This window comes from Haliotis rufescens, unplaced genomic scaffold, assembly GCF_023055435.1.
Source record: "Haliotis rufescens isolate VD_foot unplaced genomic scaffold, xgHalRufe1.0.p SCAF_14, whole genome shotgun sequence".
NCBI classification, from domain to species: Eukaryota; Metazoa; Mollusca; class Gastropoda; order Lepetellida; family Haliotidae; genus Haliotis; species Haliotis rufescens.
In genome coordinates this window covers 25258185-25281596 of record NW_025963824.1, presented here as the reverse complement: position 1 = coordinate 25281596, position 23412 = coordinate 25258185, and the positions used below count along the sequence as shown (strand labels likewise).

Sequence of the window (23412 nt, the reverse complement as noted above, 5' to 3'; positions counted from 1 at the left end):
CCCCATGGGAGTAAGGTATAACAATCTATATCGTATTTACTACCATATGGACAACAGATTGATTAAACTAGAACATGCTGCTTCAAAAGGCTCAAATTTCAGTTTCTTGTTTTTCTGTGACTACATCCTCCATTTTACCATCCCTCAAAGCTGCAAATGTTATTATACACCGTCACAATTGTTGCATCATGAAATCACCCTCCTTACTTATGAGATGCCCCCTGCAAAGGAGCAGACGGCCAACCTGGTAAGGGAATGGCTGAGTGTTGCTGAATTGTCAGAAGAAGTGATATTCACATTCAGAGGTTGCCTTTATGACTTTGTTGATAAGATCTCCTGCAAATCCTTCCAGGGTCTCCAGAGACCCATGTTAAGTCCAAACTGGTTGGATTGTCACAGACAATTTTGACCAATGGAATCTAAGAAAGGAAAGATAAAGAGATTTGTTGACAGGATCATCTGTTGGTGGCCAGCGCTGGGGTTTGACAATTTGTTATTCTGAGATTCTTTATTGAGTAGCTCCCTGAAGCACTGTTACACTAAGAGTAGCTTTCTAGCAAGTATTACCAAAGCAGCTTTTGCAGCAACAGAATCATTGTCGAGTGAGTGACCATCACATTCATTTAGAGCTGCGTGTCCGAATGGGAATTCTGAGAAGTCCAAAACTCCATGCTTATGAGGCCATAACGAATCCATCATTAGATTTCCCCCGCCTCATCACCAAACATGCCTGACATCATTATATTGCTCAAAGGACAAGGGTGCATGTGAGTGTCTTCTGGATCTTCAATGCATCGACCAAGTTAGCGAGCCTGACCATCCGATCCCGTTAGTCGCCGCTTACGACAAGCATAGTCTCCTTTTACGGCAAGGATGGGTTGCTGAAGACCTATTCTACCCCAGATCTTCAATGCATCGACCAAGTTAGTGAGCCTGACCATCCGATCCCGTTAGTCGCCGCTTACGACAAGCATAGTCTCCTTTTACGGCAAGGATGGGTTGCTGAAGACCTATTCTACCCCGGATCTTCAATGCATCGACCAAGTTAGCGAGCCTGACCATCCGATCCCGTTAGTCGCTGCTTACGACAAGCATAGTCTCCTTTTACAGCAAGCATGGGTTGCTGAAGACCTATTCTACCCCGGATCTTCACTGGTCCCTTCTTTGAGTACTTGCAGAAATACACAGTGTACACATTCCTACTAATACAGTCATGGGCATCCCATCCTTCAGTTAATGGACACAGACACCCGAAACAGTTTGCTTAAAATGACTGATGGATACTGGCCGGATTTTGATATATTGCAATAGTGATTCATGTTTAGTGATGTGAAATATGAACATATTGCATGCTTTCTTTCATCTGTAATTTGTTATGAACCAGAATGAAGCTATCCCAAATGGACCCATATATTGGACATGTCTCCTCAGTATTGAAAACTTTGTAGTCATCCAAACATCTTATTGGGTGTTGCTATGGTCAAAACGCATGCATCCAAAGACATATATACAGGAACATGGCCGTGATTAGTTTCGCTTTTTCAATCACAGGAACCAGTTGCTAATCTCTGTTGCATAATTTCAATCGACTTGTCACTTGTAAAAACGATGAAAATATGCATGTCATGAAAACACGAAACACTGGTATTTTTCAAACATATTGTGATAAATGTTTGTTGTTGAACACCGCACTCAGCAATATCCCAGCTATATGATGGCAGTCTGTAAATAATCGAGTCTGGACCAGACAATCCAGTATTCATAAGCGTTTCAGAGTGTTGTGTACTGCACACCTCTATTTAAAATACCGTATTCGACGTAATAAGCGCCCTGCTCTAATGCGCCCACGGCGAGATTTGCTTATATATTGGCTAGTGAACAATCCCACATTAGCACCCCTTCCGACCCCTATTCGCATATAATACGCACCGCTTCCTTCCCCTATTGGCGTATAATACGCTCTCGTGTGATATATGCACCCTTTATTATTGGCAATTAAATTCTGGAAACATATATCTGTCGTACATAAACATTTCAGGCTGTCAGCATAAACCACGAAATTTATCTTTCAACTCTGGTTTTTTTTCACCAAAATAATATACTAATAAGAGCCCCCTATTTCTAATTTTGAGAGCGCCCTGGGCGCTTATTGCGTCAAATACGGTATACCAAATATTATTTTCATCTTACATTTTTGACAATTTTAAATGAAAATCTCATTAAATATCCTTATGCAATCTAATTAATTGATTGATTGAGGCCTTATGGCTGAGACTATGCCAACACAATAGGCCAGACTCGAAATAAATTGTCATGTCAGCTATATGAGAGTCTAGTTAGCTAAATGCCAAAAACGTTTTTGATTCCGTAACAAGTGGCTTCGGATATATACTACTCAAAGGAACTCCCAATTCTTTCATATAACTATACATGTATGGTAAACCCTTCCTTAAGTTCTTTTGAGTGGTGAACACTATAATTGATGAACTCTCGGTCACTTTTGTTTGGTCTGGTGACCGCGACATTATGCATGGGTGACATTTCTGGTCAAAACATCAATTGAAAAACACTGCCGACATGATTCATCTGTGCTTATATAGCTTATAAGGGGGAAACTTATACAGCAATCATAACATATGGTCATTATGTATGAATTTCAGCCTTTTTACATGCAGTAATTGGTTCAATCATGGCTGCTGTGAATTAACTAATTACATCCATGTGCCAGTGACATTTTCTGGAAGAGGCAACTCGCTCTCTGCCAATGCAGTAAATAGGTCAAAACTTCTCTACAATTCCTACCTTCCTTACTTGCAGGCTAACATGTAGCCTTTGTAGAAGTCTGTCTTACAGACCCTGATACAAATATATATCAAATACAGCCCATGCAAGTCTATAATGTTTGGGAAGTCTAGATTACTGCAGTATCTGAAAATGAAGAGAGTCACTGGGCTCCCTTTTATTATATTTTTATTAAGATAACTGAACAACTGTTTTTTCTGTACGATATGTTCATTTCAGAGACTAGATGTTAGTCTACCTTTGTAGGGGTTTACCTTACTTACAAAAGTGGGGGTCAAGGGGATGCCTAGACTTGCTCAAGTCTCTAAAGCAATAATTAAATCATAACTTCTAGATTATGTAAATAATAAGAACAAGTTGTCCCTATAAGAGACTGGAGTTCTGCCTATTGTAAGGATAGAATTACTACACATGGACTTTTGTTTCAGTACAGCCTTGGAGCAAGGCTAGGGAACCCCCAATAATTTAATTTTAAGGGTCTTGCAGGCAATATGAGGGTCCTGAAAGTAATGAAATGGTGTAGTGTGCTGTACAGTTTGATAATTACTTTAGAGCCTGGAATGAATCAATGTGGACAGTGGTCATGATTGATGGGTGAAATGACAGACAATATATATTATTGTGCGTCCCTCGAGATGCAGTATATTCTTTTTCTGTGTCCATTCTCTACACTTGTGTGTACTGGTTGAGGTTAGGTGATATGAGGGTGAGGGGTGAGGTGAGGGGTGAGGTGAGGTGAGGTGAGTTGAGGTGAGTTGAGGTGAGACTTAATGGCGCTTTCAAGATCATTGCATTTATATGGCACCATGCATGCAAGTGTGTGTTTATGGCTGCTTGTAGTCTGGAATAGGGGTGATTTAATAGAGCTAGCCCACTGAGATATTATGCCGCAGTTTAACAAGGACACCCTACTCACACACAGTATTCTATACCCAACCAGTCCTTGTTTTATCCCCAAATGCCAAGCACCAGGCAGGGTAACAACAAGTACCATATTTTAACGCCCCTTTGTACGACACGTATGGGGATCGAACCACCAACCTTCTGCTCTCCAGACAGATGCTCTATCCACCAAACCAAGGATGCTGTGGCATTTTCAGGACATCCAGCTGTCAAGCGAACAATATCTTGTGGAAAACCTAAGGAAAAAATATTTTTCTCCCTGTGTTTCATGGAAAAAATTGTTTTAATTTATTCATAAAATCATTGTTTGTTTGTTTTCAAAATTATTGTTCTATAAAATTTATTTAAAACAAACAATTAAAATTACAGGTCCCCAAGACTATCAATAGTTCACTCCCTTAAGAAATAATGTAGATCTCTCCCTGTTTACCCAACTGTTCCATGACAAATGATCATGAAAGTCTGGTAGAAATAACATAATCATTATTATTGTATGTAGTCAAACAGTAGATAACCCTACAATAACAATCTTCATCAACCATTTGTGCATGAATAATTGACCTATAGATTTCCAAGACGATTTTTATGCGACACTAAACCCCACAACCAAATACGACAGAAGACCTTTTTGCCATGCTCAGCTCAAATAATGTAAACACACGATTCGAGTTTCACAATCCAAGATGTTTTTTGTACACACTGAATGGTGAGGCAATACGACTCAATATGTCCCAAGAGAATAATCTGATAACGGCAGCTTCCATTTCTCTGGGAATTAATTGCAAAACCATGTTGTTTGGAATCCCGAAGGTTGAAGATAATCTTGCCCTTCTCATGGCAGCTATATCTGGCCATTACTCTCAACATGGAGGATTCGTGCTGATAAACAGACCCAACTTGATTATCAAACTTTCTGTTTAAAACCATGACTGATAACGTCATTTGTATTATACTTCAGGGTTGGCTTACAACTGAAATGCATTAGTGGCGAGTCCAGGTGTAACACGATAAATAGCAGGGTGGTACAGGGCTTCTACAGCTATGCTACTCTGTAAGCCTGAGGCTTGTACAGCTAGGCTACTCCATTAGCCCGAGGCTTGTACAGCTATGCTACTCTGTAAGCCCAAGGCTTGTACAGCTATGCTACTCTGTAAGCCTGAGGCTCATACAGCTATGCTACTCCGTTAGCCCTGAGGCTCGTACAGCTACACTACCCTGTTAGCCCCATGTTAGTAAAGCAATTCTACCCTCTTAGCTCGGGGCTAGGAAAGCTACCCTATCCCGTTAGCCAGAGGCTAGCAGGGCTATGCTACCCAAAACATTTGACACACAGCAGCACCATGTACTGGGAAAACAGGTGCGAGTTACCTGCCTTTTGTTAAAAGGCCCTGTGTGTGTGAAAAAATGCAGGCATGACACAAACCTTCTCTGTCGTTAAAAGAGTACAGGTGCAAAAATTGGCTAAAGACTGACCTGGCAAACTTTCTCAAGATGTTCAATATACAAAACTAAACATTATTGAATTTAAAATTGAAATTCTGCTTATCCAACTATATCACTCACCAAAGTTGTGGTGAAATGTCTCATTATTTTCATTCCCAGTAGAGTTTGAAAAGGAAAGAAAATTTGGAGTGACACTCGTGACCCACAATGCATTATAATGGCATCACATTTCCTTTGAGCTTCCTGGCAAGTGGTTTGCTGTGTACACAGGCGTGAGATCAGTTTGTAGGTCCACAGAGTTCATATCATCCTAATTACTATAGCGTTTATATCATCATAATAACCATAGATTTCATATCATCATAATTACCATAGCATTTATATCATCATAATAACCATAGAGTTCATATGATCATAATTACCATAGCGTTTATATCATCATAATTACCATAGAGTTTATATCATCATAATTTCCACAGTTGATATCATCATAATTACCATAGTGTTTATATCATCATAATAACCATAGATTTCATATCATCATAATTACCATAGCATAATAACCATAGAGTTCATATGATCATAATTACCATAGCGTTTATATCATCATAATTACCATAGAGTTTATATCATCTTAATTACCACAGTTGATATCATCATAATTACCATAGCGTTTATATCATCATAATAACCATAGATTTCATATAATCATAATTACCATAGCATTTATATCATCATAATAACCATAGAGTTCATATGATCATAATTACCGTAGCGTTTATATCATCTGAATTACCATAGAGTTTATATCAATAGATTTTGCGTCAATGAAAAAGAGGTTAGAATTGGTCCCCAGCCACCCATGCGTGGCGTAAGAAGCAACTAACGGGAGTGGGTGGTCAGGCTCGCTGACTTGGTTGATACAAGTCATCATATCCAAGTTGTGTCTATCGATGCTCATGATATCAATCATTGTCTTGTCTAGACTTGATTATTTACAGACCGCTGTTTATAAATATAGCTCCATTCTGAGTGCAACTTCAAAAAACAAACAAACAACCTCTTAGTTAGAGATTTGAATTGGGGGCAATAATACTGCCATAGTTAAAAACACTTTTGCTCGATAGTCATTGTTTATCAAGGAAAATTGCTTTAATGCCAAGTGCCGGGCAGGGTGACAACAAATACCATCTTTTAACATCTTGTGGTATAACACTCGGACATTTAGACCACAGAAGCTGTCATTGCTCGGAAAACTGAATTAAAAAAATTACTAGTCGATAACAAGTGGGATAACTCCAACTTTCCAACTTTTATGTAAAGCACTATTCCAGCAGCTCAAGACCTTTCACAACAATCGGGGTACAATCGAGCATGCTCTTTCTACAAAGGTGAGGTGAAATTGGGTTTAATGTCGCGTCCAAGATTATTGCACTTATATAGCGACGTGCATGCACGTGTGTTTGTGTGGCTGCTTGTACTAGTCCGGACTGATGCTGATTTATAGTGCTAGCCCACTGAGATACCATGCCGGAGAGATACTGACTCCGAGCCGACCAGTCCTTGTTTTAGCCCCTTAATGCCTTTTGGTATGATGCGGTCGGGGATCAAACCCCGGACCCTCCGCTCTCTGGGCGGACGCTCTATCACTAGACCATGGAGGCGGTCTCTTTCTACAAAGAGCATCATATGACTCTTGCTCAAAGTTGTTCGATCAGGGTTACGACTAGGGCTGGGACGGGTAATTGGGTACCCGGGTTGGGTGGGTCCTAAGTAGGACCCGGGTACCCACATGACTACCCGCACCCGTGGTTAGTCACGTAATATGCTATAATGACATTAACAATAAAACTCAATGGTTACACTACAAGTATAGCTAATGTTCACATTTCTTTCTCACCATGCAAGCATTCGTTCTGACTTTTATATGTTCCAGTAAGGATAAAGCGTCTATCAACTGCAGTGTATGCATGATCAGATCGTTTTATACATGTATCTAAATAGTTTTTGCCTGGGCTGCGTTAAAACAATTCCCATTCGGACATTTTGTACCCAACTCTTGAGACCTATAGCAGGTATCCGAGTAGGGCCGGGTAATAGGGTGTTGGGTACCCGGGTAGTAAATTTGGACTTGTCCCAGCCCTAGTTACAACATTCAGGGCCTCATCAAAACTTTTAAAACGTTTTATGGTAGACACGTGGAGGACATTTCCAAATTTGATGCATCAGTGACAAAATTACGTCTAATGCAATTCCTATTTTAAAATAATTATTTTTATTCTGACAAAACAATCTGTACATCAAGAAATCAAAAATATGTCTGTCCGGATGTAACCACAACAAACCAAAACATCCACTAATATGTCTGGTAAATGTGATGCTGGGATGACAATGGTTGTCTGAGGACCGATCCACTTTCCATCTTCCCCATCAAATTAGATTGCTAAATTCAGGGATCTATCTAGGATTTCAACCTAAGTGTCCTTGGAAGGCAAAATGGGACAAAAAATCATTTTTTGTTCCAAAGTGGCATTTAAAAAAAAATTCTTATCTTCTGAAACTTAGAGTTGCAAATCTATACCATTACTGGTCATGTTCTCAGTGAAATACAAGTCTCTACAAAGAAAAAACATTAGTTGAATATTTTTGAATTTTTTATTTCCAATTTGGGATTGACTACTGACATTTGTTGCAGACTTGTCGCCATGTATTGGTCTGTGAGCAGGTCTAGATAAATCCCTGAAATAGGTTTAGTCGCCATTCAGATACATAATTAAACAAGGCAGAATTAATCTTGTAAGGGATGCTAATTAAGATGAACTAATTAACTGTTAAAGATGCAGGTTAACAACTGAGTGAAAAATAAGTCACAATCATTTTGATAAAAGCTACTGGTATATAATTCATATATACAATGTTGTTGTTTGTTTGTCTGTTGTGTAACGTCGCACTCAGCAATATTCTAGCTATTTGACGTCAGTCTGTAAATAATCGAGTCAGACCAGATAATCCAGTGATTGACATCAATTGGGACAATGTCATCAACAATGTCCTACTGGTGTGTTATTCAGAAAAACTATGTTTTTGTTTGCTTGTTTGTTGTTAAATGCTGCTCTCAGCAATATTCCAGCTGTAGGAAGGCAGTCTGTCATAATTGAGTCAGAACCAAACAATCCCAGTGGGAACTTATAATGATTACTTACAGATTGGTCTACAAGTTGGTCAGATGTGCTTTCTGGATCAGGGCGTTAATGAGGAGAATATGTTCAAAATCAAATGTTTCATTTTAAGATTCAGGTAAAGAAAGTTCTCTCAAACATCCAACCTATAAATCACAATAAACTCTTCCATTTCAAAGTACAGGTGAGTCCATATTGAAACTTAAGGGGACACAGAATCAACAAGCCAATTATAAAGTACTCCCAAATCTCTACCCTACATATCACGATAAACTCTTCCATTTCACTGTATGGGTGAGTCTATGTTGGAACCGTGGGTGTGAAGATCAAACCTCAAGGGAACAGATCCATATGGTCTGCAGGCACAGAGGTGTAAAGCAACCCCTAATTCAGGAAAGAAAATATGTCCTGTTTGGAAACCAAAGTAGTATTCTAGTGAGCACAAATGTGGAAAGACGTGAATTATTTACCTAAGCCACCTGGATCCAACACAGATGGGGTAGAGCACTTTCTTAGGAGGTGAAGAAAATTAGAAAATAACCGGCAGTATGGTTTTTGTTTTTTTCATTCACGAAGCACCATCAATGGACACCATGCACATATTGGCACGGATTATTGTTATTGAATAGATGTCTCTTAAATGTTTAATGGGTGAGTTAGTTCTCTAATCTTTGTTTGGCTGTGGCAGAAGCTGAAAAATTGAAAAGCTTGTAATTACATGCACAGGGTATTGGCTAGTCCTGCACCATGACCGTGGAATATATTTATTTTATGAAAAAAAACCATAATCTAGAAATGCATACAAAAGCAAGTCTAGCCAGCTCAAGCTAGCTCTATTCTGAAGTCAAGAAGGATATTGTGTAATATAAGATTTCAGAGGCTAAATGTTAGTCTAGGTATTGGCAACAAAGTTTAATCATGTAAATAATTCCCCAAGCCATGGAACTTTCCCATTCTAGTTCTGCAGTACTTGATTACTTACCGATACTTTTTGACAAATGAATGAATGAATGAATGAATGAATGAATGAATGAATTAAAAAAAAAAAATTATAATATTTATATAAACATTAAGGATGAAGTGTTTTAATTATATCGATATTTCCATAAAGGGATTTCATCAAAGGACAATAAGGAAGTTAAATCTGGTCTTTCCAGAGAGCTGTAAAGTGCTTTCATGCGCTTTGAACAGTATTTCTGCAATGTCACTGTGTAACTTGAAGTGGAAGGAAAACCCAAACGCCACAAAATATTGAAACCAATTCATATAAATAAATACATCAACTTTAATAACTTCACACACTGCTTTTTTAATGATTAACGGAACATTAACTGTAGACAATAATATGAAATCATTAACATCGTTCAGCGCTATTATGAACACAAGTCCTGCACATCATGTTATCAGCCAATCGGGAAACAGCAGTCCGTTAGCTAATCAAATGCAACAGAATCACTTGCAATTTATTTACATAAAAAATCGCTCTGCTTCTTGCAACATTAATGATGTCAGTTGACATGAGTGAAGATCAGTTCGAAATGTCTTCAGTAACCAATGCTTGTTGTAGTGAGTGAGTGAGTTGGGTTTAACGCCGCTTTTAACAGTATTCCAGTTATATCGCAGCGTGTCAGCTTAATGTGGGAGGAAAGCCTGAAGTGATGCAGGTCTCAGACGTTTACCACTTCGGTGAAACCCACGAGCACGGGTATGGTGCTGACAAACCTAGAAACATAATCGGGGCGAACCGGGATTCGAACCCACAATCATAGGTTTCTGGCGTGCCCAAGGGACGCAACTCTGCACAGCGAATTGCGGCGCCTTAGACAACTGGGCCACCCGTGCCCCCCAATGCTTGTTGTAAGAGGCGACTAACAGGATCGGGTGACGAGGCACGCTGACTTGGTTGATGCATGTCATCGTATCCCAACTGCGTATCCCAACTGCGTAGATCCACGCTCATATGTCAATCACAGGATTGTCTGGTCAAGAGTCGATTATTTACAGACCACTGTCGTACAGCTGGAATATTTGTGAGTGCGGCGTTAAACAACAAACAAACAAACAAACATCGACAATTGTAATGTAAATGCCATGTTGGCACAATATTGGCTGTAAGACTGAGGGTACGGTCCCCGTGTACAATCTTGCCTTATTCTGTTTGCAGGATTGTTTATCTAACAAAAAGCAGATGTGCAATCTGAGATACGTCTTCCTAAAGAGCTCGCTTCAGCAGGGTTCTGAATGGCCATCCTGTTGCCTCCACATCCAATATCTTTAAAGTGTCAGAATGTATAATGTATTAATTTGTTTCTGTGCCTGGCCCCTAGTGGGTGTGTATGTACAATAACAATATCTTTTGTGTCATCCAGTATGAACTAGAAAACATAATCTAGGTAAGTCATGGACCCATGAAGAATAGTTCTTCTGCAACCCATGCTTGCCGTAAAAGGCGACCATGCTTGTCTTAAGAGGTGACTAATTGGATCGGGTGGTCAAGCTCGCTGACTTGGCCCAACTGTGTAGATTGGTGCTCATGATATCAATCTCTGGATTGTTTGGCCCAGACTCGATTATTTACAGACCACCGTCATATAGTTGGAATATTGTTGAGTGCATCATTAAACAAACAAACAAACAAACAAACAAACAAACAAACAAACAATACAATTATTTTACTTTACAAAACTTTAATTACTATGGCGTAGCAAACAAAAAAACAAATTTTTATCTTAGAATGCGATTATGCTCCCTGTCTGGTTGCACATGATATCGATCACTTGATTGTCTGATCCAGACTCAAGTTTTTAAAAGCCGCCGTAATATGGCTCGAATATTTTATTTCTTTTTTCTTTTATTCTTAATGAAAATAAGTACCTGTTACATAAAACACACTTTCGCCCAGGTAGCAGAAAGGATAGTTGCCTTTTACAACAAGCAAAAAGATGTATGGCTGGGGACCTACTCTAACCTGGAATCCCCACAGACAGTTTGGTAGGGAGGGGCAGGTGACTTTAAAAATCCAGTAAGTAATTCATAATGGCCTCATAAAGAGCTCCAGGATGATTTGGATACTGATGGTTCAATGTCTCAAGTTTGTTACTTGTGAAAATGACGGACAAGGTTTCAGAAATACAGAGCTCGGTCTGTTCACTGACAGAGGTGAATGACCTCGGCCCCAAGGCAATCGGTGCACTATTTACACTTCCCTATCGTCACATACACAGGATAGCGTTGTTACTGTTGTGTGCAACATGTACTTTGGACAGAGCACTGAACATGCTGAATACAATTGAATATTCCCTCCATGTGAGGATGCTAATATTGTTGATGAAGTTGAAATAACAATGAAATTCTTACAAAGAGGAGCCTACTTTAGGCTTGAAAGCAGTGATCATGACACAGTAATTTAAATAAAAAAGTTTTAAACAAATTTTAAAAAAGGAAAAAGGTTTTTCAAAGCTAAAATTTAAATAAAATATTTCAAAGCTAAAAGTTAAAATGATAAAATCAAATGCTGGGATTAATCAAAATAATTTTTAAAAATACAACATTTTTGGGGCATGTTTGGTAAGATTTCTGCATTGTTTTGGCTTACCCCCAAAATTGCAAAAAAGCAACTTGGTCTGGCCTACACTTGTTCTAAATTTTTGGATTTTGCAACCATGAAATGAAAATACTAACAGAAAAGCATAATACTGAAATAATGAACAAACCATATTTTTATTTGCATGTTTGGTAACATTTTAAAACTTGATTTTCATTTCAAAATTAACCTCAAATCAACCCTGACAACCAGTGTGTCTATTTCCCCTCCTGCTCTGTCCTACTGTCCCAAAAACAAACAAACAAACTGTAAAACACAAAAATCAACTGTTCCAGCCTACACTTGCTTTACATAATGAGATTCTGTGAGCACGGAATCCCATCAGAGAAGACATTGCCAGCCTGTTATTGCCTCTGTACAATAAAGACAGTTTCTATGGTCCAGCTTCGCGGTGTGCAGAATCTGTCCTGACGATCTACAGCTCACCACCAGCTGCTTCATCACTCCTTTACAACATGAACCAGGTGATAGAATTTCCACAACTATTTTTTATAATTGGAAATCCACCTCTTATATCTTTTTACGTGCAACCCTTACTGCTTTGCTGGAGTTGCAAATGAACCAAAGGCCTGAGCAAGTTTTTGCTTCGATTCACTGACTTCTAGGGTCAATAGACCAACAGGATGGTCAAGGAGAAACCTCGATTGATCATTTATTTCAAAAAGTCTCTTGAAATAAAATTTGAAAACCCCCCCAAAAGGGGAAAATGTTTAAAAAAATTTCAGTTGAAACAAAACAAAGTTTTTTCTATTTCTGTAAGAAAATGAAACAATCTCATCTGTTAAAAAGAAGCAATGTGTTGGTTTTGCATGCGAGTGGGTGAGTGGGTGGGGGGGGGGTGAGTGAGTGAGTGAGTGAGTGAGTGAGTGAGTGAGTGAGTGAGCGAACGTGGTTTTATGCGGCTTTTAGCAATATTCCAGCAATGTCCAGCAAATAAACGAAATGGTTATTTGATTGTGATGTATTTGATCATAGGTGATATTTGACCTAAGTTTGGAGTGTTTGGGTGACTGTTTTCAGCCTGCTAACACTTGGTTAACACTTGTAATGTTTGGGTGAAATCCAATATTTAGGTGTATATTTTCTTTTGTCTGGCAGTTTATTTGAAAATCCTAGATAAATCCTCAGCTGCTTTATAGATTATAGATAGATAATGGATAGAAAATGGAGGTATAAGAAAGTGTCTGATCTTGAATACCTCTATCAATACAGTAAACCTAAGAAATGTCAACATTTTTCTGGAAGAGATCGTGAATAAATCAAACCATTAAAACAACAAGCCAATAGGGGAAGGCGTCAGAACAACAACAATAAGGTGACATCTTTCCAACCTAAATCGATATAACACCCGTCCATTCACAAATTCCCATTCCTAAACCCCACACGCCATCGGCTAAAAAAACTATTTAATATTGAACGTAAGTGCCTAAGGTTGAAAAATATCAATAGAGTAAAGGATATATGTATGTACAAAAGGCCGAGATGGCTCAAGCTTAGAAGATGAGCTCACTGTGGGGACAGGACAGGTTGAAGAAGTTTAAATAAACAGGTCCCGGTTTTCTAAAGAGCAGCCAGTGGGTGAGAGTTTGTAAGTAAAGCTTACACTTTCGTCTTTGCGACACGATCATTAAAACAACACTTGATTCACACACAACTGTAGAATCATCTCCCTAATGGTGCCTTACAGCGACCATCAGATCGCTAGGAAATTTGTGAGAGCTTCTACTGTAGACAGCAGCAATAGAAACTAACATCTAAAATCCACTAGTCATAATAATGATAAACTATAGCAAAACACTTGAAAAGCATATTTCTACTCGTCTTTATTATACCTTAACTATCGGGCCAGGGTTAGAAACTAACAGTTTTTGTCCATTAGTCTTTATAATGATACGTTTAACAAAACTCTAAAAATGGCAAATTTCTACTTGTCCTTATGATACCTTTACTATTGGGCAGTTTGGCAAGGACTACAGGACTAGTGCCAATTTCTAACGCTGTTAGTTATTATTTACGAAAATTTATATATTTTAGAAAATAATTCAGAGTCCCCGCCATCTACGTTCATCTCCGTCCAGTCAAACTCTCTCAACTATGCGCCTTGCACAGTTGTTTTTTTTATATTTAGTAATACTGTCTTCGTGAAATTATCCTTTTTTTCGGCCTGTTTGTTAATTAAATCATGCTCTTTGTCGTTAACCCCAATGAAAAACTCCTGTATATCAACCATTTCCCTTCACAAAATCAATCATCAGCTGTTCACTATCGCTTTGAGATTTGAGCGTCTAAGCGTCTCTCACAACAAAAATAAAATAATTATCTCCCTTTAAAAACTAATTTTGATACCTGCTACACAAATGTGATATTTGCTAATATATTGACAAGTGAACAATCCCAATTAACACCCTTCCAAATGATCAATGTACACAAGACTTATATATTCGTGTATAATACGCACTCGTGTATCATATGCACCTTTAATTACCAGGCAATTAAATTCTGGAAAAATATATCTGTCGTGTATAATACTCACAGACGTTTTTTTGGTATCATTTCCATCTTCCCGAGGCAAGAGAGTTAACTGACTATAAAAGTCCAGTTTCTACCCTTGCCGAACGAGACTGGTATAACGGAGTTACATTTTGGCTGGACTAACGAGTCTATGCATAGTCCAATCAAAATTGCGCACCGAAATTGAAATCCGGTTCGTAAACTGTCATGCAGATTTCGGTCGATTGCAGGATTTGCAAAGCATGTGCACCACCAAATCGTTGTCAGCAGATATTTTCCAAATCTTTTCATGTTTTTAATCACGGTGCTCACGTGATTTGAAGCATTTCGCGATGTAACACCCGTTTTATCACAATATAGATCTTGATTATCGATCAGATCGTCCTGACATGGCCCCACCATTTTGTGTGAAGCAAACGCAAGTGATACAAGAGGTGGAATCTGATTGGTCGATAGGAGAGGCTTAGAAGGGACATAACTGGTAATAGCTACTGGTGGCCTAGTTCGGCAAGGGTAAAACTGGACTTTTAAAGTCAGTTAACTCTCTTGCCTCGGGAAGATGTATCATTCCAGGCTGTCAGCATACACCACAAAATGTACGATCTTTCAACTCTTTCACCAAAATTATATTCTAATAAGAGCCCCCTATTTCTAATTTTGAGAGCGGCCTGGGCGTTTAAAACGTCAAATATGGTAGCTGAGATACTAAACTGAACAGATTTTTACAACTCAGACTTCAAACATGTTCACAGACTGCTCTCATAAATCTTTTTTCAACATGGTTAATAACAAAATTAAAATTAAAAAAAACAAACTTTTGTGCAATGGCCCTTTAAATATTCAAACATACACAACCATTCCGATATACCAAGTTTGCAAACCTGCCATATCCCACACTGAGTCATGTCTAACGTAATACCCACTCAGCCAGCCGAACACTAGTTCCTCATCCCTAGTTCCTCGGGACACAGAGTTATGATGGGAATATGAATCATATTGACCCCATGTTACACACACAGCAATCTCTCGGCCTTTGTTTACATACTCTTGACCAGCCAGACTTCAAGGTTCAAAGGTCAAGTCGTATCACCACCTCGGGAGATATAGAGTTGAGCCACACATGCAGCAAGTCTACTTGAGAGTAAGTAGAGGTGATGACGGTTGGACATGATTTATTGCTAAAATACTTGCTTGAAAGAAGAAGCTAACTTCAGTCTAAGTAAACTACCATTTATCAACAAGGAGATTTTCTGTCCATGAGTGTAAAAAACATTGACTCCTCCCAAAGATCTAGAGTTTCCAGTTGGTCAGCATGTTTTTAGCCATTGGTCATTAAAGATGTTTTTCTAGTCTCCCATCTGACCCGAAACAAAAATAACTGTAGAATGAGACCTCAAATTATAGATTTTTACCAAGTAGCCATACCAAGAAGTCAAGCCAATATTCTAGGTAGCCAAAAGCATTTGAAATTATCTTTTATCAACATGATCAAATAACTATTATTATATGTACAAGTCAAAGCACTAGTCTTGAAATTGTATATTAGTGGAAACTTGATTTTTGTTATTTGGGACTCAAACAATGATGCAGTTTATGTTACTAGATTATTTAGGTATATCCTTGCTTATCCAATGAGCATTGTCAATTGAAATAAGATACTAATTACAATAATATTTATGTGTTTCTGTTCATTGTTGACTTTAGCAGGACTTATACGTAAGTACAATTATTAGCAGACATGTTTTCCACATTTAGCTGTTATTTATTTTTGTGTCTTCAAATGTGAAGCAATAGAATTTAGTTGCCACAAGATATTTGTCAAGGTAGTCATTTGGCTTCCTCTGAATTTTAGACAGTAGACAAATTGAAATTTAGGTCGAATTAGCGACCATTTTAGTCACAACTTTGAGGCCTGAGAATGCCAAGCAGGTCTATAATATACTACTCAATTTTTTACAGGGATATTTTATCGTTCCATGATACAAAAAAACTGACTCTCATTATGTGTTAAGGATATATTTAAACAGAAGACATATCTGATTATCCTTACCAAAAGTTGAGTAGAATATTTGGCAAGTCAAAGATGCTTTCTCATAGTAAAATGTTGTATATTTTTTCATGACTGGAGTGAGTGAGTATGGTTTTATGTCGCTTTTAGCAACATCAAGGCGGGGAACACCAGAAATGGGCTTCACAAATTGTACCCATGTTGGGAATCAACCCCCTATCTTAGATATAACGAGCTAACGCTTTAACCACCAGGCTACCCTATTGCCCTTAATGATTGGAACAGGTGATAATTTCACCAGTACTTTTTTTGCCAAAAGGACATCCCTTCAATGTCTTAGTACTACACTCACTGAGGAAAACATCTTTTCTAGTTAAAATAATATTTATGATCTTCTCATTCGAGGGCTCACATGGAAAACTCTCAGTCTGCAAAAAAACCTTTTGACACCACTAGCCCGAAACTTGGTTCTCACATGTTAGTATCGTTTCCAGTAGAATTTAGAGACATCATATGTAGGCCTACTAATTCTTGCTGAGCTTACGAGACCTAACATTATTAGACTCTGGCTTCAGACTTGTGGCTGAATATGCAAACTGTTCAAAGAAATCTTTTTTTATTGCATTTTTGTGAATAAGAAACGAAAATGAAAAAAAAACCAACTTTTGAGTACTGGTCTTTTAAATAACAAAACATAAACAACTATTCCGATATACAAGTGAGTGAGTATGGTTTTACGCTGCTTTCAGCAATATTTCAGCAACATCACGACGGGGGACACCATAAATGGGCTTTACACATTGTACGCATGTGGGGAATCGAACCAGGGCCTTCGGCGTGATGAGCAAATGCTTTAACTACTAGGCTACCCCACCTCCACCCCGAGATACCAACTGCGAAAACATACTATATCTAACACTGAGTCGTTTGATTTTGAATGTAGATCTATTTTGATTGGTCACTGACTTCAAGATACCAAGTGCAAAAACATACTATATCCAACACTGAGTCATTTGATTTTGAATGTAGATCTATTTTGATTGGTCACTGACTTCAAGATACCAAGTGCAAAAACATACTATATCCAACACTGAGTCGTTTGATTTTGAATGTAGATCTATTTTGATTGGTCACTGACTTCAAGATACCAAGTGCGAAAACATACTATATCCAACACTGAGTCATTTGATTTTGAATGTAGATCAATTTTGATTGGTCACTGACTTCAAGATACCAAGTGCAAAAACATACTATATCCAACACTGAGTCATTTGATTTTGAATGTAGATCTATTTTGATTGGTCACTGACTTCAAGATACCAACTGCGAAAACATACTATATCCAACACTGAGTCATTTGATTTTGAATGTAGATCAATTTTGATTGGTCACTGACTTCAAGATACCAACTGCGAAAACATACTATATCCAACACTGAGTCATTTGATTTTGAATGTAGATCTATTTTGATTGGTCACTGACTTCAAGATACCAACTGCGAAAACATACTATATCCAACACTGAGTCATTTGATTTTGAATGTAGATCTATTTTGATTGGTCACTGACTTCAAGATACCAAGTGCAAAAACATACTATATCCAACACTGAGTCATTTGATTTTGAATGTAGATCTATTTTGATTGGTCACTGACTTCAAGATACCAACTGCGAAAACATACTATATCCAACACTGAGTCATTTGATTTTGAATGTAGATCTATTTTGATTGGTCACTGACTTCAAGATACCAAGTGCAAAAACATACTATATCCAACACTGAGTCATTTGATTTTGAATGTAGATCTATTTTGATTGGTCACTGACTTCAAGATACCAACTGCGAAAACATACTATATCCAACACTGAGTCATTTGATTTTGAATGTAGATCTATTTTGATTGGTCACTGACTTCAAGATACCAAGTGCAAAAACATACTATATCCAACACTGAGTCATTTGATTTTGAATGTAGATCTATTTTGATTGGTCACTGACTTCAAGATACCAACTGCGAAAACATACTATATCCAACACTGAGTCATTTGATTTTGAATGTAGATCTATTTTGATTGGTCACTGACTTCGTTCGTGATAAGAGAGATGGGGGCAGTGACATCACTTCTGAAACAAAGCTGGTCCAAGGTATCCAACAGATGGAGATACTGCAACTCGGGTAATCAAGGATGATGTCCCACCAACTAGAATAGTCTCGACTAGTGGCCGTGTCAAACACTGTTTCTGGTGTTTCTGCTGTGAGATAGCTGACTCAGCGATGCAGTTATGTATCTAGGATTCTAAACTAAGTGCCCATGGCCCATAGTGCCCATTGCCCATAGAGTTGAGGTGATTATTGCACTTATATAGCGACGTGCATGTACGTGTGTGTGTATGTGTGGCTGCTTGTACTAGTCCGGACTGATGCCGATTTATAGTGCTAGCTCACTGAGATACCATGCCGCAGTTTAACATGAATATCCCACCCAGACACAGTATACTGACTCTAAGCTGACCAGTCCTTGTTTTAGCCCCTTAATGCCGAGCGCCAGGCAGGGTAACAACAAGTACCATCTTTTAACGTCTTTAGGTATGACGCGGCCGGGGAGATCAAACCCCAGACCTTCAGCTCTCCGGGCGGACGCTCTACCACTAGACCACGGAGGTGGTGTTTTTAGAGTTGAATTAAACCTTGGAACTGAAGTTTCCTTTGAATGTGATAACCATAACAACAAATAAAAAGTAAAGTTTGAGATAAAGGAACTCGATTTTCCACCCAAGTTTGCCACAAGCTCCACTTGACTGTCACCCTCCGCCATTTTACTTTGGAAAGACTGGTTGCTAAGCTTCAAGGGCAGTTAACTCTAATCCTCACTCGGCTACATTCACAAGCATGTTTCGGTGACTCAATCGCATGATATGGTAAATACAATCAAACTATTGATATTCGATACTATTGATCGGAAACTGATTTAACAATCGATTTATTGACTTTAAGTGCTAACCAAAAGCAATATATCGATATTTCGATTTAACGTGACCCCCCTATTATTTAAGATGCTTTCTTTTTACTGTTTAACATTTGTAAATTCTGAGGTATTGGGAATGTTTTAATTCAAAAGGAGAATATTTTCTGTCATTTCTTGCAGACTTGGGGCAGAATATCGGCCTCTGAGCAGGTCTAGATAAATCCCTGGGGTAATACAAATTTAGTTCATATTAAACTTATGTGGAAAGTTCAAACAGATCTGAAAACTCTGAACAGTGAATCTCAGCATCTCAGTAATTTAAATCACGGGTCACCTGAGACACAAAGCGGTTCGACTGTTTGAATCAGTAAAACTAATTGAATTTCTAGATTGCTTGTTACACAAAAAAACAAACATTTCTATTCTGGAAAGAAATACACTCCGAGTTCAGAGAATCAATGGCTGATTTTCATCAATCTTACACCAGGTCTCCAGATAATTTTTTGAGCCACTGAGTATCTACTCACAAGTTATCATTTACATTAGGTATTGACAGTTTTCTTTGGGTATTCAAAATATTTTTCCACCTGTATCTACTCACAAGTTATCATTTACATTAGGTATTGACAGTTTTCTTTGGGTATTCAAAATATTTTTCCACCTGTATCTACTCACAAGTTATCATTTACATTAGGTATTGATAGTTTTCTTTGGGTATTCAAAATATTTTTTCCACCTGTATCTACTCACAAGTTATCATTTACATTAGGTATTGATAGTTTTCTTTGGGTATTCAAAATATTTTTTCCACCTGTAACTACTCACAAGTTATCATTTACATTAGGTATTGATAGTTTTCTTTGGGTATTCAAAATATTTCTTCCACCTTGGGTCCAGTTTAGTAGACAAGTTTTTAAATAATTGTGATTATTGTGATATTCATGCCTAATTAACTATAAGCTACACGTAGCACCTTGTGTATGCATTATTCACAATAGCAGACTAGACTAGAGTACATGTATGTGTGATGTCTGCATTTGATAGGTAAATATTAGGTGGCTAGTGATAAATCACAAAGAACAATGAAGTACGAAGCTCCAGGCAGGGTAACAAGTACTATAGGTCTTTTAGTATGACGTTTCCAGTGATCTAACCACTGATATAATTAAAAAACACAGACAAGCAGATCTGCGTGCTTGTCAAAACTCCTTTATCCACACAGAAGGCAACAGTTCTTGTGTGGATAAAGGAGTTTTGACAATATATATGCGGGTGTGAGCGCATACATGTTTGTGTGTGTGTGTGTGCTTGTGTGTACCACATATGTGTATATCACGTGTGTCTACAATTGATATAGGTATATGATGAAATTTTGGTTCTTTCACATGTAATATATCAAGCTTTCAACAAGTTCAAGTCTATTATCTCTCCCCCTCTCTTCGCCTGTCTTCCAGACCCTTGATAATAAATTAGAACAAATCCAACTCAAGTCTAGAATGATTTGGCAAGTCTAGACTGCCCCTCCATTAGCTCCTGGAATTAACCATTAGTGGGCTCCATTTGGAATATATTTTGTAGATATAAATATAACTACCGTATTCGACGTAATAAGCGCCCAGGGCGCTCTCGAAATTAGAAACAGGGGGCCCTTATTAGAATAGTATTTTGAGTTGAAAGATCGTAAATTTCATGGTTTATGCTGACAGCCTGAAATGTTTATATACGACAGATATATTTTTCCAGGATTTAATTGCCCATAATTAAGGGTGCATATAACACACGAGTGCGTATTATACACAAATGAATAAGTCTTGTGTACATTAATCAATTGGAAGAGGTGCTAATTGAGATTGTTCACTAGCCAATATATTAGCAAATATCGGCGTGGGCGCTTATTAGAGCAGGGCGCTTATTACGTCGAATACGGTATATTTCTGGGATTACATGTTAGTCTGTCCCTTCCTACTCCCCCCTCCCCTATGTTTCCCTATATCCACATCACTTTGTATAAACACTTTCACAAACCTAAGCCTAGTCCTGAACAATGACTGTGGAATATATTTATTTCATGAAAAAATAATAATCTAGAAACGTATACAAAAGCAAGTCTGGCCAGCTCTTGCTAGCTCTATTCCACTGAAATCCGCATAGGGTAAATTATTATTTTTATTTTTAGAGTCGAGAAGGGTATTGTGTAATATAAAATTTCATAGACTAAATGTTCGTCTACCGGTAATGTAAGCCCCAACTACATGGGGTTGCAAGAGATTATGAGAAACCGTGGTTAGAGTAATGTGAATATTTTTATATTTCTGTTTAAAACCTAAAAACAAACACACCTTAATTTGAATCAAGGAGGGAGAAAATATTATTTTACATGGCTGTCTGTAATATTTCAAGTCTCACTACCACAAACTAACTAAGAACATGTATAAGATTTAATTAAAGAATTATTCAATCTTTTTTGGTACATGTATAAGATGTTTTGATCATCAGAGATTTAATAACATCTTTGAGCACACCTATACGTGGAATGTTAACAGTGGCTATATCAAAGGAAGGTTGTTCACATAAAAAAACCACTTGTCAGTGTTAATCGATAAGGCTGCACAATATCAACTTCCACCTTTAATCATCTCAAATTAATCAAGAAACAACAGGATACTAAATCTACATTCCTTCTTCTGACAACGATACGAATATGAGTTATTTTGATGATACTGGCAGACATATGAATTCGCCGTAAAACTTTTGAGACGAACCCCATAGGAGTTTGGATGCCTGTGACCACACAGCTTGTTGTTCGGGACGATCAGAAAAAACTCAGAGACACTGTTGCCCCCAGAATACACAGTAAAACATAGAAAATAGTCAGATCTATAGACGAAAGTGTCTGATGAGCTCTACAAATTGTCAAAAACCGATCTCAAACGGGCAAACCCGTCCGGCAAAATTCCTCGAAAGTAGCCTATTATCAGCTGACTGGCCAAAATGTCTCGGTTTGGGGAAGAGATTCACTTACCCAAAACAGGCCGATGACGACATTTCTTCTTATCGCCATCCTCTAATCTCCCTTTCCATACCGTGTGTCCTCTTCGTAGATCTAGTCCAAAAACACAAAACCTTCTTCCACGAACGTGCTGTCTAATATGTGTTGTCTCACATCAGTTGCCTACCTTTGTAAACTCGCCGCGAGAGGGAGCTGTTCTTGGGAGAAGTCAGTGTAACATTCCGACTACCATTTTTCTCGGTTGGTTCGAAACACGACAACGGGTGTGCTTTAAAATGTGCTATTTTGGGTGTTCCATTTAGGGTTTTATTTCGTCAGCGATATGTAAGATAATAGCGTGGCGTATTTGTTCGCGTGCGGGGGAGAGATGGGTCCAAGTATTATTTGTATGACAATGTAGGGCTTTGATATTATTTAAGATGTCGAACAAAGTTTCACCCGGGTATTTCTTTTCACATGTGGCCTGTGAAGTCCTTGGTTAGAATTGGTCTTCAGCAACCCATGCTTATCGTAAGAGGCGACTATAACGAGACCGGATGGTCAGGCTTCTGAATTGTTTGATGCATGTCATCCTATCCCAATTTGCCTGGATCGATGCTAATAATGTCAATCACTGGATTGTCTGGTCCAGACCCGATTATTTAATTCCAGACCGCAGTGGAATATTGGTTATTGCGGCGTTAAACAGCAAACAAACATATTTCTTTTAACATGACTGACTTTTCAATGTAGACTTTAGGGAGCATACAGGTCTGATGATAACAGCTCGCTAATTTACAGATTAAAATATCGAACGATATTGAATTTTATCGCACAGGGTCTATTTTCATTGTCCTTTCGGGTTCGTTTGTTGTCTAACGCTGCAAACAGCAATAATACTAGCTATATGACGCCAGTCTGTGATTAATCGATACGGACCAGACAATCCAGTGATTGACTTCATTTGCATCGATTTGGGATACGATGACCTGCATCAACCAAGTCAG

At 38.1% G+C, this 23412-nt stretch overlaps 1 protein-coding gene across 1 annotated transcript in view; it reads right to left on the bottom strand.

The window, feature by feature from the left end:
- The window catches only part of LOC124131245, an 80005-nt gene extending 57411 nt beyond the window's left edge, over window positions 1–22594 (bottom strand). Inside the window, exon 1 of the mRNA XM_046494366.2 lies at window positions 22439–22594. Within this exon, the coding sequence (XP_046350322.1) occupies window positions 22439–22477 (39 nt within the window). The 5' untranslated portion in view covers window positions 22478–22594. The remainder of the gene's footprint in view (window positions 1–22438) is intronic.
- Between the last annotated feature and the right edge of the window lie 818 nt (window positions 22595–23412).